At 39.9% G+C, this 19,241-nt stretch overlaps 1 protein-coding gene across 2 annotated transcripts; it reads right to left on the bottom strand.

Moving 5' to 3' along the window:
• Positions 1–9,305: 9,305 nt before the first annotated feature.
• On the bottom strand, positions 9,306–17,913 carry LOC123180553 (kinesin-like protein KIN-13A). 2 transcript variants are annotated; one of them, XR_006491111.1, is made up of 13 exons: positions 17,484–17,913; positions 15,647–15,880; positions 15,305–15,478; positions 15,118–15,222; positions 14,308–14,385; positions 13,258–13,339; positions 12,728–12,890; positions 12,018–12,353; positions 11,697–11,915; positions 10,975–11,590; positions 10,829–10,894; positions 9,630–9,965; positions 9,306–9,519 (listed from the first exon to the last, which is right to left on the bottom strand). XR_006491111.1 is itself a non-coding variant. In XM_044592623.1 (12 exons), exons 1-12 carry the CDS (start codon positions 17,649–17,651, stop codon positions 9,783–9,785), a joined length of 2,424 nt encoding a protein of 807 aa, XP_044448558.1. In that variant the 5' UTR covers positions 17,652–17,913; the 3' UTR covers positions 9,306–9,782. The 2 variants fall into 2 exon arrangements, 1 of the variants encoding a protein (XP_044448558.1); XM_044592623.1 differs by having other exon boundaries at positions 9,306–9,965.
• Positions 17,914–19,241: the final 1,328 nt, after the last annotated feature.

Raw genomic sequence — 19,241 nt, 5'->3', positions numbered from 1 at the left:
TGATGCATGGTTGGTGATACGTCTCCAACGTATCTATAATTTTTTATTGTTCCATGCTATTATATTATCTGTTTTGGATGTTTATGGGCTTTATTAAACACTTTTATATTATTTTTGGGACTAACCTATTGACCCAGAGCTCAGTGCCAGTTCCTGTTTTTTCCCTTGTTTCAGTGTTTCGAAGAAACGGAATATCAAACGGAGTCGAAACGGAACGAAATCTTCTGGAGAAGTTATTTTTGGAAGGAAAGCTACCCGATAGACTTGGAGTGCACGTCAGGAAAGAAACGAGGGAGCCACGAGGCAGGGGGCGCGCCCTCCCCCCTAGGGCACGCCCTCCACCCTCGTGGGCCCCTCGTGGCTCCCCTGACGTACTTCTTCCTCCTATATATATCCATATACCCTAAAACCTTCAGGGAACAGAATAGATCGGGTTGAGTCTTATGTTTCTTCTCCCCCTCTACTCTCTTGTAATGGATTGAGTTTTCCCTTTGAATTTATCTTATCGGATTGAGTCTTTAATGATTTGAGAACACTTGATGTATGTCTTGCCGTGCGTATCTGTGGTGACAATGGGATATCACGTGATTCACTTGATGTATGTTTTGGTGATCAACTTGCGGGTTCCGCCCATGAACCTATGCATAGGGGTTGGCACACGTTTTCGTCTTGATTCTACGGTAGAAACTTTGGGGTACTCTTTGAGGTTCTTTGTGTTGGATTGAATAGATGAATCTGAGATTGTGTGATGCATATCGTATAATCATACCCACCGATACTTGAGGTGACATTGGAGTATCTAGGTAACATTAGGGTTTTGGTTGATTTGTGTCTTAAGGTGTTATTCTAGTACGAACTCTAGGGCTGTTTGTGACACTTATAGGAATAGCCCAACGGATTGATTGGAAAAAATAACTTTGAGGTGGTTTCGTACCCTACCATAATCTCTTCGTTTGTTCTCCGGTATTAGTGACTTTGGAATGACTCTTTGTTGCATGTTGAGGGATAGTTATATGATCCAATTATGTTATTATTGTTGAGAGAACTTGCACTAGTGAAAGTATGAACCCTAGGCCTTATTTCCTAGCATTGCAATACCATTTACGCTCACTTTTATCACTTGCTACCTTGCTGTTTTTATATTTTCAGATCACAAAAACCTATATCTACCTTCCATATTGCACTTGTATCACCATCTCTTCGCCGAACTAGTGCACCTATACAATTTACCATTGTATTGGGTGTGTTGGGGACACAAGAGACTCTTTGTTATTTGGTTGCAGGGTTGCTTGAGAGAGATCATCTTCATCCTACGCCTCCCACGGATTGATAAACCTTAGGTCATCCACTTGAGGGAAATTTGCTACTGTCCTACAAACCTCTGCACTTGGAGGCCCAACAACGTCTACAAGAAGAAGGTTGAGTAGTAGACATCAAGCTAGTTTCTGGCGCCGTTGCCGGGGAGGTGAGTGCTTGAAGGTATATCTTTAGATCTTGCACTCGAATCTTTTTGTTTCTTGTTTTATCACTAGTTTAGTTTATAAAAGAAAACTACAAAAAAAATGGAATTAAGTTTGTCTCATAGGCTTCATCTTTTTAATATCTTTCGTGAGTATGATGGAAAAGAAAATTGTGCCAAAGTGTTAGAAGAAGAATGCATTAAAATGTTTGGCACTAAATCTTTGAATGATGAGCATGATTGCAATGTTGTTAGTATGAACTCCTTGAATATCCATGGTATTAATGATGATTGCACTAGTTATGATGAAAATGTCTCCTATAAACATGTCAATTTTTGTGGAGTGCATCGGGTTTGCAAGTACACACCAAATAGGGAAGATAGATATTGCAAGAGGCATAAGCACTTAGAAACTAAATTGTTGCAAGAAAGGCTAGATGTTTGTGCTGAAGATTTAAATTTTCTTGGCCGTACTTGTGGACTTTGCAATGATAGGGTCATTTAGCTATCCGATGCAAATTGTTTCATGATCTGATCGTGTCCAAAAATTGTGATGACTTGATTTCCCTTGCACATTATAATGAACTTAGTTTGCTTATGGGCTACGAAGAAATGAAACATATAACTAAGCATCTTCCAGAATTTGCCCGTTATAAACTTCTTGGTTTTGATCTAGAGAAGATTTATATGTATTGTGCGGTGAATTGCATTGAAAATCCTTATATTGCCAATTACATAAAGAAAAGAAAACAAATAGAAGATGAAGAGAATACTAACGAAAGGGAAAAGACTTCCCAGTATTCTCCTATTGTTTCTTATGATGGATCAGGTAACGAGGAGGAGCCTTCTATTCAACCAATCTCATCAATAAGGAGCTCCAAAAAGAGGATTGAACCCACGCATGATGTGGTGAAGAAGAAGAAAAGAAAAAGGAAGAGAGGTAAAAAGATATCTCTCCCAAATAATGTTGCTCCTATTATTGTTGTGCCTCATGAAAATGAATCAAAAATAATTGTGGAAGATGATGCACTTGATGATGATCTCGTTATGCCTATTGCTTGTTGTGATGATTATGATTGGGAAGATAATGATACTTCTTATGATCTTGAAAACCTTTTTGGCACTTGCTTGGAAGAATATGATAATAATGTTTGCTATACTATTGGTGCTATCCATACTATTAATGATGAGAGTGATTATGCTTATGATATGAAAAGGCCCAAGCTTGGGGATGCTATGTTTGATGAAGATGATGTTTTTGAGAACATATTTGCTGCAATTAATGTTTGTCCCAAGCTTGGGGATGCTACGTTTAATGAAGATGATATTTTTAGCCTCTCAAGTTTTGATATGCAAAGTTGTTATGATGATAGCATGCCTTCTACCTATGATGATTATATTGATGACAGTGGGTTAGGAAGAGTGTCAACTTTAGGAAGTAATGATTCCACTATTTTGGAGGATGTTGAATCTTATAATATTTATGAAAGTGGATTTGGAGAGGTCATGACTTTATTTCGTGATGTATCCACTATTTCGGAAGAGGTTTCAATCGATTATGATGAGAACAAAGTTGCTACTTATGATGATTATTGTGATGAAACTTATGCTATAAAAAGTAGTGATGATTATATTTATAAAACTTGTCATGATTATGAGTACCCTTTTTCTGAACATTACTCTTTTAATGTGGAAACAATTTATAGTATTCAAGTCTCTTGTGATACTCCCACTATTCCGAATGAGAAGAATTTTTCTTATGTGGAGAGTAATAAAATTTCTATGCTAGTAGATCATGAAAAGAATGCTTTAGGTGCTGGTTATATTGTTGAATTCATTCGTGATGCTACTGAAAATTATTATGAGGGAGGAATATATGCTTGTACGAATTGCAATAATATCAAGTTTCCTCTCTATGTGCTTAAAGTTTTGAAGTTATGCTTGTTTTGCCTTTCTATGCTAGTTGATTATTGTTCCCATAAGTTGTTTGCTCACAAAATCCCTATGCATAGGAAGTGGGTTAGACTTAAATGTGCTAGTCATATTCTTCATGATGCTCTCTTTATGTTTCAATTCTTATCTTCTCTGTGAGCATCATTGAAATCATCATGCCTAGCTTGGGGCGTTAAACGTTAGCGCTTGTTGGGAGGCAACCCAATTTTATTTTAGTTTCTTTCTTTTTGGTTCTGTTTAGTAATAAATAATCCATCTAGCTTATGGTTAGATGTGGTTTTATGTTTTAATTAGTGTTTGTGCCAAGTAGAACCTTTGGGAAGACTTGGGTGAAGTCTTTATGATCATGCTGTAAAAACAAAACTTTAGCGCTCACGAGATTAGCTACAACTTTTTACTGGAGAGTGCTATTTAGTTGATTATTTTTGCAGATGATTACTAGACAAATTCCTCAGGTCCACAAATTTATTTTAGAATTTTTTGAGTTCCAGAAGTTTGCGTTAGTTACAGATTACTACAGACTGTTCTGTTTTTGACAGATTCTGTTTTTCGTGTGTTGTTTGCTTATTTTGATGAATCTATGGCTAGTAAAATAGTTTATAAACCATAGAGAAGTTAGAATACAGTAGGTTTAACACCAATATAAATAAAGAATGAGTTCATTACAGTAACTTGAAGTGGTGTTTTGTTTTCTTTCGCTAACGGAGCTTACGAGTTTTCTGTTAAGTTTTGTGTTGTGAAGTTTTTCAAGTTTTGGGTAAAGATTCGATGGACTATGGAATAAGGAGTGGAAAGAGCCTAAACTTGGGGATGCCCAAGGCACCCCAAGGTAATATCCAAGGACAACCAAGAGCCTAAGCTTGGGTATGCCCCGGATGGCATCCCCTCTTTCGTCTTCGTTCATCGGTAACTTTACTTGGAGCTATATTTTTATTCACCACATGATATGTGTTTTTCTTGGAGCGTCATTTTATTTTCTTTTGTTTTGCTTGTTGTATGAATAAAATACCAAGATCTGAAATTCTTAAATGGGAGAGTCTTCACATAGTTACATAATTATACAACTACTCATTGATCTTCACTTATATCTTTTGGAGTAGTTTGTTATTGCTCTAGTGCTTCACTTATATCTTTTAGAGCACGGCGGTGGATTTATTTTGAAGAAATATATGAAATCTCATGCTTCACTTATATTATTTTGAGAGTCTTTAGAACAGCATGGTAATTTTCTTTGGTTATGAAACTAGTCCTAATATGATGGGCATCCAAGAGGGATATAATAAAAACTTTCATATAAAGTGCATTGAATACTATGAAAAGTTTGATTCCTTATGATTGTTTTGAGATATAAAGGTGGTGATATTAGAGTCATGCTAGTTGAGTAGTTGTGAATTTGAGAAATACTTGTGTTAAAGTTTGTGATTCCCGTAGCATGCACGTATGGTGAACCGTTATGTGATGAAGTCGGAGCATGATTTATTTATTGATTGTCTTCCTTATGAGTGGCGGTCGGGGACGAGCCATGGTCTTTTCCTACCAATTTATCCCCCTAGGAGCATGCGTGTAATACTTTGCTTTGATAACTTGTAGATTTTTGCAATAAGTATATGAGTTCTTTATGACTAATGTTGAGTCCATGGATTATACACACTTTCTTCCTTCCACCATTGCTAGCCTCTCTAAGACCGCGCACTTTTCACCGGTATCAAACACCCACCATATACCTTCCTCAAAACAGCCACCATACCTACCCATCATGGCATTTCCATAGCCATTCCGAGATATATTGCCATGCAACTTTCCACCGTTCCGTTTATTATGACACGCTCCATCATTGTCATATTGCTTTGCATGATCATGTAGTTGACATCGTATTTGTGGCAAAGCCACCGTTCATAATTCTTTCATACATGTCACTCTTGATTCATTGCATATCCCGGTACACCGCCGGAGGCATTCATATAGAGTCATATTTTGTTCTAAGTATCGAGTTGTAATTGTTGAGTTGTAAGAAAATAAAAGGGTGATGATCTTCATTTTTAGAGCATTGTCCCAGTGAGGAAAGGATGATGGAGACTATGATTCCCCCACAAGTCGAGATGAGGCTCCGGACAAAAAGGAAAAAAAAGAAAAAAAAGAGGCCATAAAAAAAGAGAAAGGCCTAAAAAAATAAAAAAAAGAGAGAAAAAGAGAGAAGGGGCAATGCTACTATCCTTTTACCACACTTGTGCTTCAAAGTAGCACCATGATCTTCATGATAGAGAGTCTCCTATGTTGTCACTTTCATATACTAGTGAGAATTTTTCATTATAGAACTTGGCTTGTATATTCCAATGACGGGCTTCCTCAAAATGCCCTAGGTCTTCGTGAGCAAGCGAGTTGGATGCACACCCACTTAGTTTCATTTGTTGAGCTTTCATACACTTATAGCTCTAGTGCATCCGTTGCATGGCAATCCCTACTCACTCACATTAATATCTATTGATGGGCATCTCCATAGCCCGTTGATACGCCTAGTTGATGTGAGACTATCTTCTCCTTGTTGTCTACTCCACAACCACCATTCTATTCCACCTATAATGCTATGTCCATGGCTCACGCTCATGTATTGCGTGAAGATTGAAAAAGTTTGAGAACGTTAAAAGTATGAAACAATTGCTTGGCTTGTCATCGGGGTTGTGCATGATTTAAATATTTTGTGTGATGAAGATAGAGCATAGCCAGACTATATGATTTTGTAGGGATAGCTTTCTTTGGCCATGTTATTTTGAGAAGACATGATTACTTTCTTAGTATGCTTGAAGTATTATTATTTTTATGTCAATATTAAACTTTTGTCTCGAATCCTATGGATCTGAATATTCTTGCCACAATAGACAATATTACATTGATAAATATGTTAAGTAGCATTCCACATCAAAAATTCTGTTTTTATCATTTACCTACTCGAGGACGAGCAGGAATTAAGCTTGGGGATGCTGATACGTCTCCAACGTATATATAATTTTTGATTGTTCCATGCTATTATATTATCTGTTTTGGATGTTTATGGGCTTTATTAAACACTTTTATATTATTTCTGGGACTAACCTATTGACCCAGAGCTCAGTGCCAGTTCCTGTTTTTTCCCTTGTTTCAGTGTTTCGAAGAAAAGGAATATCAAACGGAGTCGAAACGGAATGAAATCTTGTGGAGAAGTTATTTTTGGAAGGAAAGCTACCCGATAGACTTGGAGTGCACGTCAGGAAAGAAACGGGGGAGCCACGAGGCAGGGAGGCGCGCCCTCCACCCTCGTGGGCCCCTCGTGGCTCCCCTGACGTACTTCTTCCTCCTATATATATCCATATACCCTAAAACCTTCGGGAAACAGAATAGATCGGGAGTTCCGCCGCCGCAAGCCTCTATAGCCACCAAAAACTAATCGGGACCCTGTTTCGGCACCCTGCCGGAGGGGGGAACCCTCACCGGTGGCCATCTTCATCATCCCGGCGCTCTCCATGACGAGGAGGGAGTAGTTCACCCTCGGGGCTGAGGGTATGTACCAGTAGCTATGTGTTTGATCTCTCTCTCGTGTTCTTGATTTGGCACGATCTTAATGTATCGCGAGCTTTGCTATTATAGTTGGATCTTATGTTTCTTCTCCCCCTCTACTCTCTTGTAATGGATTGAGTTTTCCCTTTGAAGTTATCTTATCGGATTGAGTTTTTAATGATTTGAGAACACTTGATGTATGTCTTGCCGTGCGTATCTGTGATGACAATGGGATATCACGTGATTCACTTGATGTATGTTTTGGTGATCAACTTGCGGGTTCCGCCCATGAACCTATGCATAAGGGTTGGCACACGTTTTCGTCTTGATTCTCCGGTAGAAACTTTGGGGCACTCTTTGAGGTTCTTTGTGTTGGATTGAATAGATGAATCTGAGATTGTGTGATGCATATCGTATAATCATACCCACCGATACTTGAGGTGACATTGGAGTATCTAGGTGACATTAGGGTTTTGGTTGATTTGTGTCTTAAGATGTTATTCTAGTATGAACTCTAGGGCTGTTTGTGACACTTATAGGAATAGCCCAACGGATTGATTGGAAAAAATAACTTTGAGGTGGTTTCGTACCCTACCATAATCTCTTCGTTTGTTCTCCGCTATTAGTGACTTTGGAGTGACTCTTTGTTGCATGTTGAGGGATAGTTATATGATCCAATTATGTTATTATTGTTGAGAGAACTTGCACTAGTGAAAGTATGAACCCTAGGCCTTATTTCCTAGCATTGCAATACCGTTTACGCTCACTTTTATCACTTGTTACCTTGCTGTTTTTATATTTTCAGATTACAAAAACCTATATCTACCTTCCATATTGCACTTGTATCACCATCTCTTCGCCGAACTAGTGCACCTATACAATTTACCATTGTATTGGGTGTGTTGGGGACACAAGAGACTCTTTGTTATTTTGTTGCATGGTTGCTTGAGAGAGATCATCTTCATCCTACGCCTCCCACGGATTGATAACCTTAGGTCATCCACTTGAGGGAAATTTGCTACTGTCCTACAAACCTCTGCACTTGGAGGCCCAACAATGTCTACAAGAAGAAGGTTGAGTAGTAGACATCAGTTGGTCGTATCCGCGGATTTCGTAGGCAGGAGCATAGAGGGGACCTTCTGGGAGCAAGTGCATGAATTGTTTCACACACGAAAGCACATTGCGCCCTACGACATGTACATTATTCTACAACGCAATGTGAGGTCGTTATCGTATCGCTTGTACGCTACCCAGACTAGCATCACCAAGTTTTGCAATGTGGTTCGTCAGCTGGAGGCAAGGTGGCCATTGCACGCGGCAGAGGACGAGATCGTAAGTTTTGCTTCCTCTTGTTGAACTTGTTGATTGATTCGTTCACTCAATGTTGGTCTACACATTATGTAGCCCGCACGCGCTGCCGTGATGTACCACAGAACAGAGGGACGGTCATTTAAGTACACATTGTTGGATGAAACTGAAAGAAAAGTATATGTAGAAGGGCATGATCTGTTGATGCAAAACTTGTTGGATATGCAGTTAATCTAGTCAAATTTTAGACATTGTTGTAACAGACTTAATTTGCATGCTATGTATGGATGATTTGTGCTATTTTCTATCCAAATTTTGATGAATACCGGCCGATTTGGATGAACTTTATCCGGTTGATTCATAAAGTGTTTGAAATGTACTCCAACTGTCCGGAATTATTTATCGCAAAAATGGATAAAAATGAATGTATCTATAACTAAAATACATATAGGCAAATCCATTCCTCCGACAAGTATTTCCGCACGAAGGGAATATGAGGGCAGTGTTGGATGACGACCTCCCGCATCCATATCCACGGAGAGGAAATTTGCAGGTCGTCGTTGAAGATGCCCTTAAGGTCCCTACAAGGAAATCATTCAAACATGTCCATGAGTATCTTTTTAAATCAGCTCCCAGAAGTGTTCATAGAACAGGAAGTGAATCCCATCAGGGCCAAGGGCTCCATCAACATACGAGTCAAAGATGGCATGCTTAACCTCATTTTCAATAAGGGGGCTCTAGCATTCTAGGCCTCCTTTGGTTCATATGGTAGGAAAATCGTAGGAATATGACATTTTCAGTAAGGGAGCCTCTAGTATTCTAGGCCTCCTTTGGTTCATAAGGTAGGAAAACATAGCAATATGAAAGTCATAGGAAATGAGATGAGAGGCTTGCAGATCTAATGTACAAAGCCAGATACAAGAGCAATATTTTGTGATGCGCTAACTCTCACAAGAACACAAATGACAACTGAAATTCAGTTGTGCACACTTCGCAGATCACTAGTCATAAACCATTCATAATCATACCTGTCTGAAATTTTCACTGGGCACAATGGGGAGAAAACTTTCAAGTCCTTTGCCACACACACAAACACACATTTTCATTTGTTGACGAAAACAATATCAGTAAAGAATACAACAATAATGTATCTGTGTCCACAATAGTACAGTAGCCGCTGCCAAAAATCAACCCATCCATATCTGCAAACAGTTACGTCGGATGTCTCCTCATACAAAGGAAAACGGCATTGAGGGCAAGCCATGCATCTGCCGGAAAAAAAACAAGCCCGTGCAGCCAAACTGTGAGAAGGACTACTCGCAAACTGGTGATCAAACCTGACAACCGAGTACGAAATGGCATCAACCAGTCAACTCACCCAGTCCTGAGCCAATGCGATGTCTTCTTTTAGCTCCTTGCTCAGGTCCAACATTACAGGAGACCACAGAAGAGAAACATCTCAAGAAATGCGGTCAAGCTCCTGTAAATTTACTGAGCAGGCAAAAGGCCGGAGTCAATGAGCGATGACCAGCTATCTGGATGATTTCTTACGGCTAAGGATCTCCTGCTCTTTGAGGCGCTGTTGAAACCTTGAAAGGCGTGCTTGGAGGCTGACCAAGCCTGCAGCCTTGCGTGACAGAAGAAAGCTCAATTGTGTCACATAGTCGTCAATAAGGCTGCCTGGTTGGTCAACTTCTGCCAAAAGGTTCATCTCCTGAGAAAAAATAATAATGTGCACTTAGTTTATAGCACGAGGACTTAGTATCCGAGTAATATATCCTAAGTGACTAATGGTGTAAGAAGGGAGCACCAACACTGAACTGAATGAAATGGGTAAGTTTCATGTACACAAAGAGAAAGTACTGGCACAAGTCTTGAAACGGTTATTTGCAGACAGAACGGCTACTATCAGCATGCTAACACACTTAATACTGTCCGAGCATGATTAAAGATAACAGAAGTTCTCAAACATTAAACGACTGTCAGAGGATCAAGAAGACAACCTACTTTCAACTTCAGAAGTTCCGATCAAACCATGGTGATCGTAAGCAGGTGAGTACTGATTACAAGGTATGCCACTAAGATTGTAAAGTTTAATAATTTTTTAAACCCCTACAGGACTACTCAAGTTTCTTTTCTTTTCCGATGAGGGGCTAAGATTAGAGCTAATAAAACTAGTTCTCTCTAGAATGATTGGAATTGTAAGTGCTAGATATGGCACCATCTTTATCATAGGAGTACATTAATGTATGTATCCTTACATCATAAGATGGTAGGAACCTCAGTACCATGGACAAAATAATTTAGCACGGATCTAAAGAGCATGAATTAAACAAACAAACAAACAACAACAACAACAAAGCCTTTAGTCCCAAACAAGTTGGGGTAGGCTAGAGGTGAAACTCCGCCTATGTTGTCTCAACATAGCCGGTCCCAAGCCCGGGTAAAGGAGGAAGGTTGTGATAGGCTTGGCAAGCCAACGTAAAAACTCAGCCACTCTTATGGAGATGAAACCCAAAAGAAAGAGCATGAATTAAACAATTACAGAAATTACTCAGCACATGAACTGGAACTTACTTCACGCACGATCTCCATTGTATTCTCGATTTCCTTCCTGTGAGCTGCAATGAGGGCCTCCTCTTCCTAATAGACAAAATAAAGATTTACACCACAAGTTCCATTCAGGATAAATAAGACAGAAATACCAGCAAAATATTGTTTACCTCGAGAATGGCATCTATCTCCACATCATCGCATGAACTTTCTTTTTCAGATTGCCTTGACGAAACCTGAGAAGCTGAAGCAGATGTTGGTCGTTGCTGCTGTTGCAACTGTCTTACCTGCTGCACCTTGTATCCAGGCCGACTTGCCTCGATTCCACTATCCTTTTTCATGTAGTTCTGCTTTTCAGATTTGTCTTCCCTTATGACCTTCCTCCTGGGAGGTGAGACTCTGGTAACCTTTTCATCCTCTTGTGCATTTGCTGAATTCTGAATTAACTGTGCTTTACTGTTGTAAACAGTTCGGACAGAACTAAAATCAACCCTCTCTCTATCATTCAAACCAGATGCACCATTTTCCTCTTTTCCTCTATTAGAATAACTTGGGATCATACTAAAGTTATTCCTGTCAGGCTCCATCGAAGAGTTGGAGGTAAAATTTTCAGCGCCTCTCCTAGATATATCGACAGGTCTCTTCTCCTGGATCTGGTTGGGTACTTCATCAGCCTCAACAGATAAAGGATAGGATGGAGCAGATGAAGATTCCCTCATGGAAGGAATAGTTGGTGCAGTAGACTGCTCCTTTCTTGTGTTGCCACCCTTTGAAAGACTTTTAACCCTGTCAATTGATCAGCAAATTTACTGAATTAATAGCCAGAAGCAGTCTAAAATGATGATTTACCACATGTGAATTGGACTTTATGAAGTATGTTTCATGCTATTACCTATCGGCATATCTCAACGTATTTAACGTGTGTTCACATGAACCTGCATTGGGAGAAATGCAAGAAATCATCACTGTCCTAGAGTTGCCAACAAATGAGTCACGGAGAACCTCTGTGAGCTTGCTTCCTCTGAAAGGAATGTGTATCTGATCATTGTCAAGGGCCCGGATGCATTCCTTCAGAGCAAGGAGGCTCTTGTTTATCTCTGCACCTTCAATTCTGATATGATAATAACAGATACATGTCAATAAATTTTTTAACTGTACCAGGTTAATGTTTGGAAATATAATAGGCAAATGAATCTGGGGGCAAAAATAACACCTTGTCTGCCTATCATTATCTGTTGTATCAGCGCCACGTTCGCTTCCAGCAAGATCAATAAAAGATATTTTTCCCACTGCCTTTGTGTTTTTAGCTTCATTGGCATCCCTGTCCCTTTGTCTCCTAGTTTCAGTTACTATAATATGCTTCTTCACAGCCAGTTGCAGAATGGCATGTGACCTCGATGACTCTTCATTGGCCCCTGTAGACCCTGTGCTCCTTGCTGCATTTCCCCTCTCAATATATTCCCTCACAACCTGGACATCAGAAACCTCAAATTCCTGCAGACCGACTATGCAAACTTGTTTCTTGCCATCCTCCCTCATCAGTAAGTGTCTACAAAAGAAAAAATGATGAGAATTTTCAGTTTAACTAAATCCTTCAAAAGTATTGTCCCGATCACAAAATCCAAGTCCAGGCTAGATGTCCACAGAGCAGCAGTAAATCTCATATGATAAATGTTCCAAACTTCAAACAGAAATGTGGCTCTGAGATTCAATTTTTAAACCAAAAGGCACTGACATTATTTCAGAAGTAGCAAACAAATATAGAACACAACAAATGCAACTTAAAAAAAAGACTACCCAACATTTTGACTAAGCATTCCCAAATATGGATTTATCAATGAAATGCTTAATGTTAGTATGTGCATGCATCCATTACCAGCCCCGGGAAAGAAAAAGGCAATAGGCAAGTGTACAACAACCAACCTTCTGTCTGATAGAAGATCATAGAGTTTCCCACCGTATATCTCGAAGTAGCTGAGCCACAGCTTAAAATTTTGATTCCGGTAGACAGGTTGTTGCAAAAGACGAATCATGTCTTGAGCAGCTCTCAGAGGCAAAGGTTGCATTGTGTATGTCTTCCCACTACCTGCTCATGAACCGGAATGATTAAGAACATCACAAGGGGAGCTAGTACACAATCTAGACAGCTAAAGAAAAGTGTTTAGTTTCCTTTCAGTTAATCACATCAGAGCTACAATACAGAAGTCAACCAAAGGGAAAATAGTAGACAGTGAACTATTTCAGAAGTTTGGGATCCCCAGTTCAATACTACAATTATTTGCACAAGAACTGTGCTCTTTTGCATGAGCCTACTGAAAATTGACAAAAAAAATAGCGTTTGGAAGAGAAACAATACTTTACACACTATTGAAATCACAGAAACCATGACTCTTTGTGCTTAAAGAAATACAATATGTATGTATAGCTTTCGGCAAAAAACACTATTGCTCAACCTGTTTGTCCATAAGCAAAACATGTTGCTTTTGTTCTCTGGAATATTATTGGTATAATGCGTTCCACTGTCTCACGATACACCTGTCCAGAGAATTCAAAAGGCAAATCAATTTACTGAAAATGTAGTGTACACCACATTCACTATGATGGAGAAAAAGAATAGCATTGTGTAGAAAAATGATGGTACAACTATGTAAACTGGAAATTGGTAGTCCAAATTTAGCACCAGCTAATTGCCATTCCGAAGTTGGATGGATGATGAAGCATAACTGCAGAGTAGCCGAGTAACACAGTGATCAACCATGCTCTGAACAAATTTGCTCAAAATAATTCAAGCAGAGCTGCAGCTGCCATACAAGTGGGCATGCAAGCACTAGCGTGGCGGGCCAAGGCACACAAATAATGATGATGGGCAGGAACAGAATGTTGTACAGTCAAGACACATTGGTTGGTGAGCATGTGATTTGAGCAGAGTTAGAGAACAATACTTGGGAATCAAGCTGACACATTGAAGAGCAACTGAGCAAAGAGAGGTATGGCCGTATGGGCATATAGGCTAACAAACTTGTGTCAACAGTCATGTTGCTACTTCAGCAATCGAATATGGGGATTGAGCAGTCTCTAATATAAAGGCTGCTTTGGCCATATCTTACATTCCCTCGGCAAAAAAATAATCCAATGTCTTAGTTATAAATGACAGGGTAATTCATACTCGCAGGCTGCTGACAGGATCGCAGCACTTTCCTCATATACCCAAGTTCAGGGGTGTACTGGGGGTGGGGCAGCCTCGGCAGCTGCCCCACGCGAATTTTCAAATACCGTCTGTTTTTCTTCAACAACTGCCAAACCATCATGTGTTCAAGAAACCCCCATGTGTCAAGCTAACTTGCCACCAATTACTAGTTCTGTCCCAAGTTCAAAACAATAGAAGCAAAAACTGAACTTGATGAAGCAATTTATATAATATGCAGTTTTTAATGCCATAGAAAGAATTTTTTTGAGAATAATTATACTACGAGATGGCACTCAAACAAGAGAAAAAGTAATACCTCGTCGTTAGAAACATCCTCATCCAGGACAGCGTCAAAACAAAATTCATGCTGCTCCACATAAGCTGTCAAGTCGACCTTCCAGTAGAAATAATATGTTAATGTACATAAAAGGAAGACCATGAAAACAATCACCAGGAGCACTTCAATTCTTGGCAGTTTATAGTCATGTTAATTTATGGCCATCCCAACAAGGAATTAAACACTACTTTGCAGAAACAAATATAAACACAGCAGATAAACAGGAACTAATAGGAGTTCAGTTAATTGTGATATTTTATTACAATTATCTTCTGAATAACCATATTTAAGCACCCTGAATCTGGAATGTGGGTTCAATTCCATTTTTCTGAAGAATTTGCCACTTTGAAGCAGTAGAGTACATCCAACATGCGAGTTAAGTCACTATTACAGTAGAACTTGTGACATAACTGAAACAAACTTAACTTTACCTGGCCATTTCAAAGAACAAACAGGTGATGTTATCACAAATGCATGCTAGCATCATTGGGAAGCAACACAACTATCTGGTAGCTATGCTGTAGTGGTTATGAAGAAGGGTTATCAGTTGGCACTTTCAGATTCAAATAAAAAGGTGAAATAGGATCTCCACCAAATGAGTAGGATATGGACATTTACATGAGCATGCTAATCCCTCTTGTGTTCATATGCCAGCTATCTAATGCGTTACAGACATTCAAAAAGTAAAATAAATTGATTTTTATAGAGTAAACTATTAAAGGTTAAATAAAAATAGAAGTAATAATAATGCAGGCATAATAAAACGTCCCGAAGACAAACAGTGCATACCTTCAGCTTAGGTTCATAAACTGTCAAAGAAGATGAATCATGCACAGCTACAGCATCATCTTCCTTTCGAGATAACTCTTTTCTGTTCAGGGGCCTCTTTCTTACCTGAATTTGTTGTTCAACTAAGTCAGGTATATCTGTTTAGTGTTGACAAGTCACAAACAACAACCTAAAGAGATTATCATACCACAACTTTGATCTTCGCTACATTATTTTCTCTAGTACTGATCTCCTTTTCACTCGTCACTGCATTATAGTTATCAGCTGGACCTAGCTGGCTTCCTGTTATCATATCATCCTCATCATCATCAATTTCCTTTGGCATAAAGGGTGAAGGCTCAAATGGTTCTGAATCTACATCCTGTAAGAAGGAAACACAGTAAGCTGAAATGGACTGCATGAAGACATTTCCAAACCATGAATCAACATAAAGTACGGACTGCCATTAACTCACGGATGTTAACTAAGATAGCAAACGGTTAACTAAGATAGAAAACGGGCACTTTGCAGACAAGACTTGGAGACATACCTCAGAAAGAAGTCCAGTGTCATCCATAGCATGGAGATCCAGAAGACCAGCTCCAAGTTCACCTCTAAGTTCAGGTGAATACAGACCCTCTGCGGAAGTCCCACTGCCAAATTTCTGAGCAGTTGGTGTATAGGGCTCAGAGACTGATGCAGGCAAAGATTCTCCGTTAAAATTCAAGTTTCTCAGCAGCATATACAGCCTTTGTTTCTCTTCAACTGACTGTGGTCCATAGCCCTACCAAATAACAAAATGTAAGGTTTGCAATCGCGCATGTTGACAGCATTTTGCATTGGTGAAGGCTATCAATAGGAAAACTATAATTAGTAAAGTCCTCGTGGCATGCAATACTTGAAGCAAACTGTTGTAGTTGAAAAAAGAAGATTTCATCGCGCATGACTAACAACGATTGATGCCAGGGTCAGGGCATTTAAAGAAAACTGATCAGGCCCAAAGTTAACTTCCTAATTTAAATTTGGCATCCATCTGCATAAAAACGAAACATATGTCCTTCATGTTTAGCTTAGCCCCCTAGGAACCTAAACTACCGCACGGGTCAAATGAAAGTCCGAGAAGGACATAATCCAGTTAGGTCAGTGCAAAAGATGGCATCTACAATCTAAATTCGAGACAAAAGAAACTGCAGTTCCTCAGACAACAATTCAACAATTGTGTGTGACCAACTTCTCTCAGATTATTCTACCTATAGGAACATGAACTTCAAAGGCACCAGGTAAGACATGTATGCCAGCTTATGGAATGTGACCATCATCAAGAACAAAAAAATAATACCCATTTCCCTATCTGTAAAACTATAGGAAAACTATAATTAGTAAAGTCCTCGTGGCATGCAAAACTTGAAGCAAACTGCTGTAGTTGAAAAAAGAAGATTTCATCGCACATGACTAATAACTATAAATTGATGCCAAGGTCAGGCCATTTAAAAAAAACTGATCAGGCTCAATGTTAACTTCCTAATTTAAATTTGGCATCCATCTGCATAAAAATGAAACATATGTCCTTCATGTTTAGCTTAGCTCCCTAGGAACCTAAACTACCACACGGGTCAAATGGAAGTCCGAGAAGGACATAATCCAGTTAGGTCAGTGCAAAAGATGGCATCTACAATCTGAATTCGAGAAGAAAAAAACTGCAGTTCCTCATCCAACCAACATCAGACAACAATTCAACAATTGTGTATGAACAACTTTTCTCAGATTATTCTACCAATATGAGCATGAACTTCAAAGGCACTAGGTAAGAGATGTATGCCAGCTTATGACATGTGACCATCATCAAGAAACTAAAAAATAATAGCCCATTTCAACTATGCACACCTCTACATCAAATTTGTGTAAACTTCAAGCACTACAAATCCATAGACTATTGGAAATGAAGTAAGCTGATGCGCCTATCCAGTATAATAATTAGTAAGAGATGCTAGCTCCCTTTATTATTGGGTCCACGCCAGTTTGCCCCTGAATCAATCCACACTCCCTCCCCAGCTACATGATGGCCCTCCATCAAACAGATGGAACTTGGTGAGTACCATTCCCAGCGTATCGATCTTGCAAACCATGGCCTTTCGCGGGTATACTCTTACTGCACTGATCGGATAATGCAGCTTAAGATATCACAAGCCAGTAGCCAATAAATTCTACCAGAAACCAAGTCAATCCAATCTATTTGGCGCAGCCCCTGAATCACAAGGTTCGGTCGATCAATTTCTACATACAATCGGGAAGACACGATACAACACTGGAACGCACCAGACGGCGTCTTCCCAATCCGGCAACCGAAGAACTAGGTTAGATCAAACATTTCGACCGAGAAACCTCACCTGCATGAGCAAACTCGGCAGCATGCCCGCTCCTCCGGCGCCGCCTCCAAGGCCCCCAACGCCGGCGCCGCGCTGGTCCCCGGCGGGGCCCGTCGACGAGGCCGCGAGGTGCTGCAGCCCCGCGGACTGCAGCCACCGCGCCATGACGGCGTCGCTCGAGTCCCCCATGTCGGCGGCCTGCGCGGACGCCCCTCCGGCACCCGCGGCGGCGGCGGCGGACCCCGCGCCGCCGCCGGCGAGGCGCTGCGACCTCCGCTGCGGCGCCAACTTGGCGACTGGGTGCGGCAGGATCCGATCGCGCGAGTCCCGCGGCGGCGCGGCGATCCGGCAGGGTCGGGTCCCAGATCTGCGGGGGGGCTCGGGAAATGCGGGGCGGCGGATTTGAGGGCGAATTGGGGGAAGAGAGGAGAGGGGAAGCTGGCTGGCTACCTGGCAGCCCTCCTTCGCTTTTTTATTTCCTTTTCTCTCTCCGTTCTTTTTTTTTCGAGTAGCCGATGGGGGAGAGAGTGTTAAAAGGAGAGGGAAGAGGTGGCTCGGAAATGGAGTTTTGTGCAGTTTAAAAAAGGAGATTTTTTCCATTTGGCAAGCAAGATAAATTTACTTTTCTTTGCTTGGTCAAGTAATTTTTTGTATGATAATGATATGTGCATCTTGGAAAGAGGATGGCCGGCTATGTTTTATGTTATGCACCAAAGTGTCATTAGCGGTTGGTGATTAGCATGATAGCAAGGTCGATTGTGATGGTAACACCTAGCATCTTGTAGTGATTGAGACTCGAGAGCCGAACAACTCTATAAGGCACAAAATTGCAAGCCGTGTTAACAATTTATTGTGCGAAAATGCGGTTGTAAAGATAGCAAAAGGCACATTTCAAAAGTTAATAAACAAAGTTGTATGGTTAAATAGGTAGAATGTTACTTTCATAAACCAAGATGTATATTGTCCAGCTAATCACTAAATCTATTGAGAGCAAAATATAAGCAATACTTCGCTTGAGGCTACCTTCGAAAATAATGCTACATAGTATACAAAGGTACGAAGTACCTTCAAACATGATGATGCATAGTATGAAAAAAAATGCTACGGAGTACCATGGTTGTCTCGACACTAAGCAAGGTTTTATAACATAGCATGAAATATTTTTTAGAGAAAACATCACTCGCATTTCATTATACCTGACAAATGTCAAGGAATACGGACTCAAATAAGAAATAAGAAAAACATTGTAGTTCTAGCATGAAATATTTTTTAGAGAAAACATCACTCGCATTTCATTATACCTGACAAATGTCAAGGAATACGGACTCAAATAAGAAATAAGAAAAACATTGTAGTTCTCAAAGTCTTTTAACTCCATCTTCTTTAGCCAAATAAGAAAAACATCGTCGACCGCACCCTCAGACGAACTGTCACGATAAAGGAGCGAGTGCAAAGACTACACCAGGCTCTTCAATAACTAGATGCTACCCCACGTGTTGCTGTAGAAATGTTTGCAACATATTTCAATAAGATTTGGTTATATGGGCATGGATATTTAGATTAATGATGTACAAACTAGGGCTAAAATACATATTATTATTGTATAATTATTGAATAATTACTGAATATAAGTGCCATAGCACAATTATAACATTTGTGCATTTTTTCATGCATAATTACATGTTGTGGTGAGCCTTTTCCCATGCATGGTTGCATGCGTGAGATAAATATATTAGTGGGATCACGTACTTAGTTATATACTGCTCGTCTGCTCCCACC

Source organism: Triticum aestivum, chromosome 1D (genome assembly GCF_018294505.1).
Source record: "Triticum aestivum cultivar Chinese Spring chromosome 1D, IWGSC CS RefSeq v2.1, whole genome shotgun sequence".
Taxonomy (NCBI): Eukaryota; Viridiplantae; Streptophyta; class Magnoliopsida; order Poales; family Poaceae; genus Triticum; species Triticum aestivum.
This window is presented reverse-complemented; position numbering and strand designations above follow the sequence as displayed.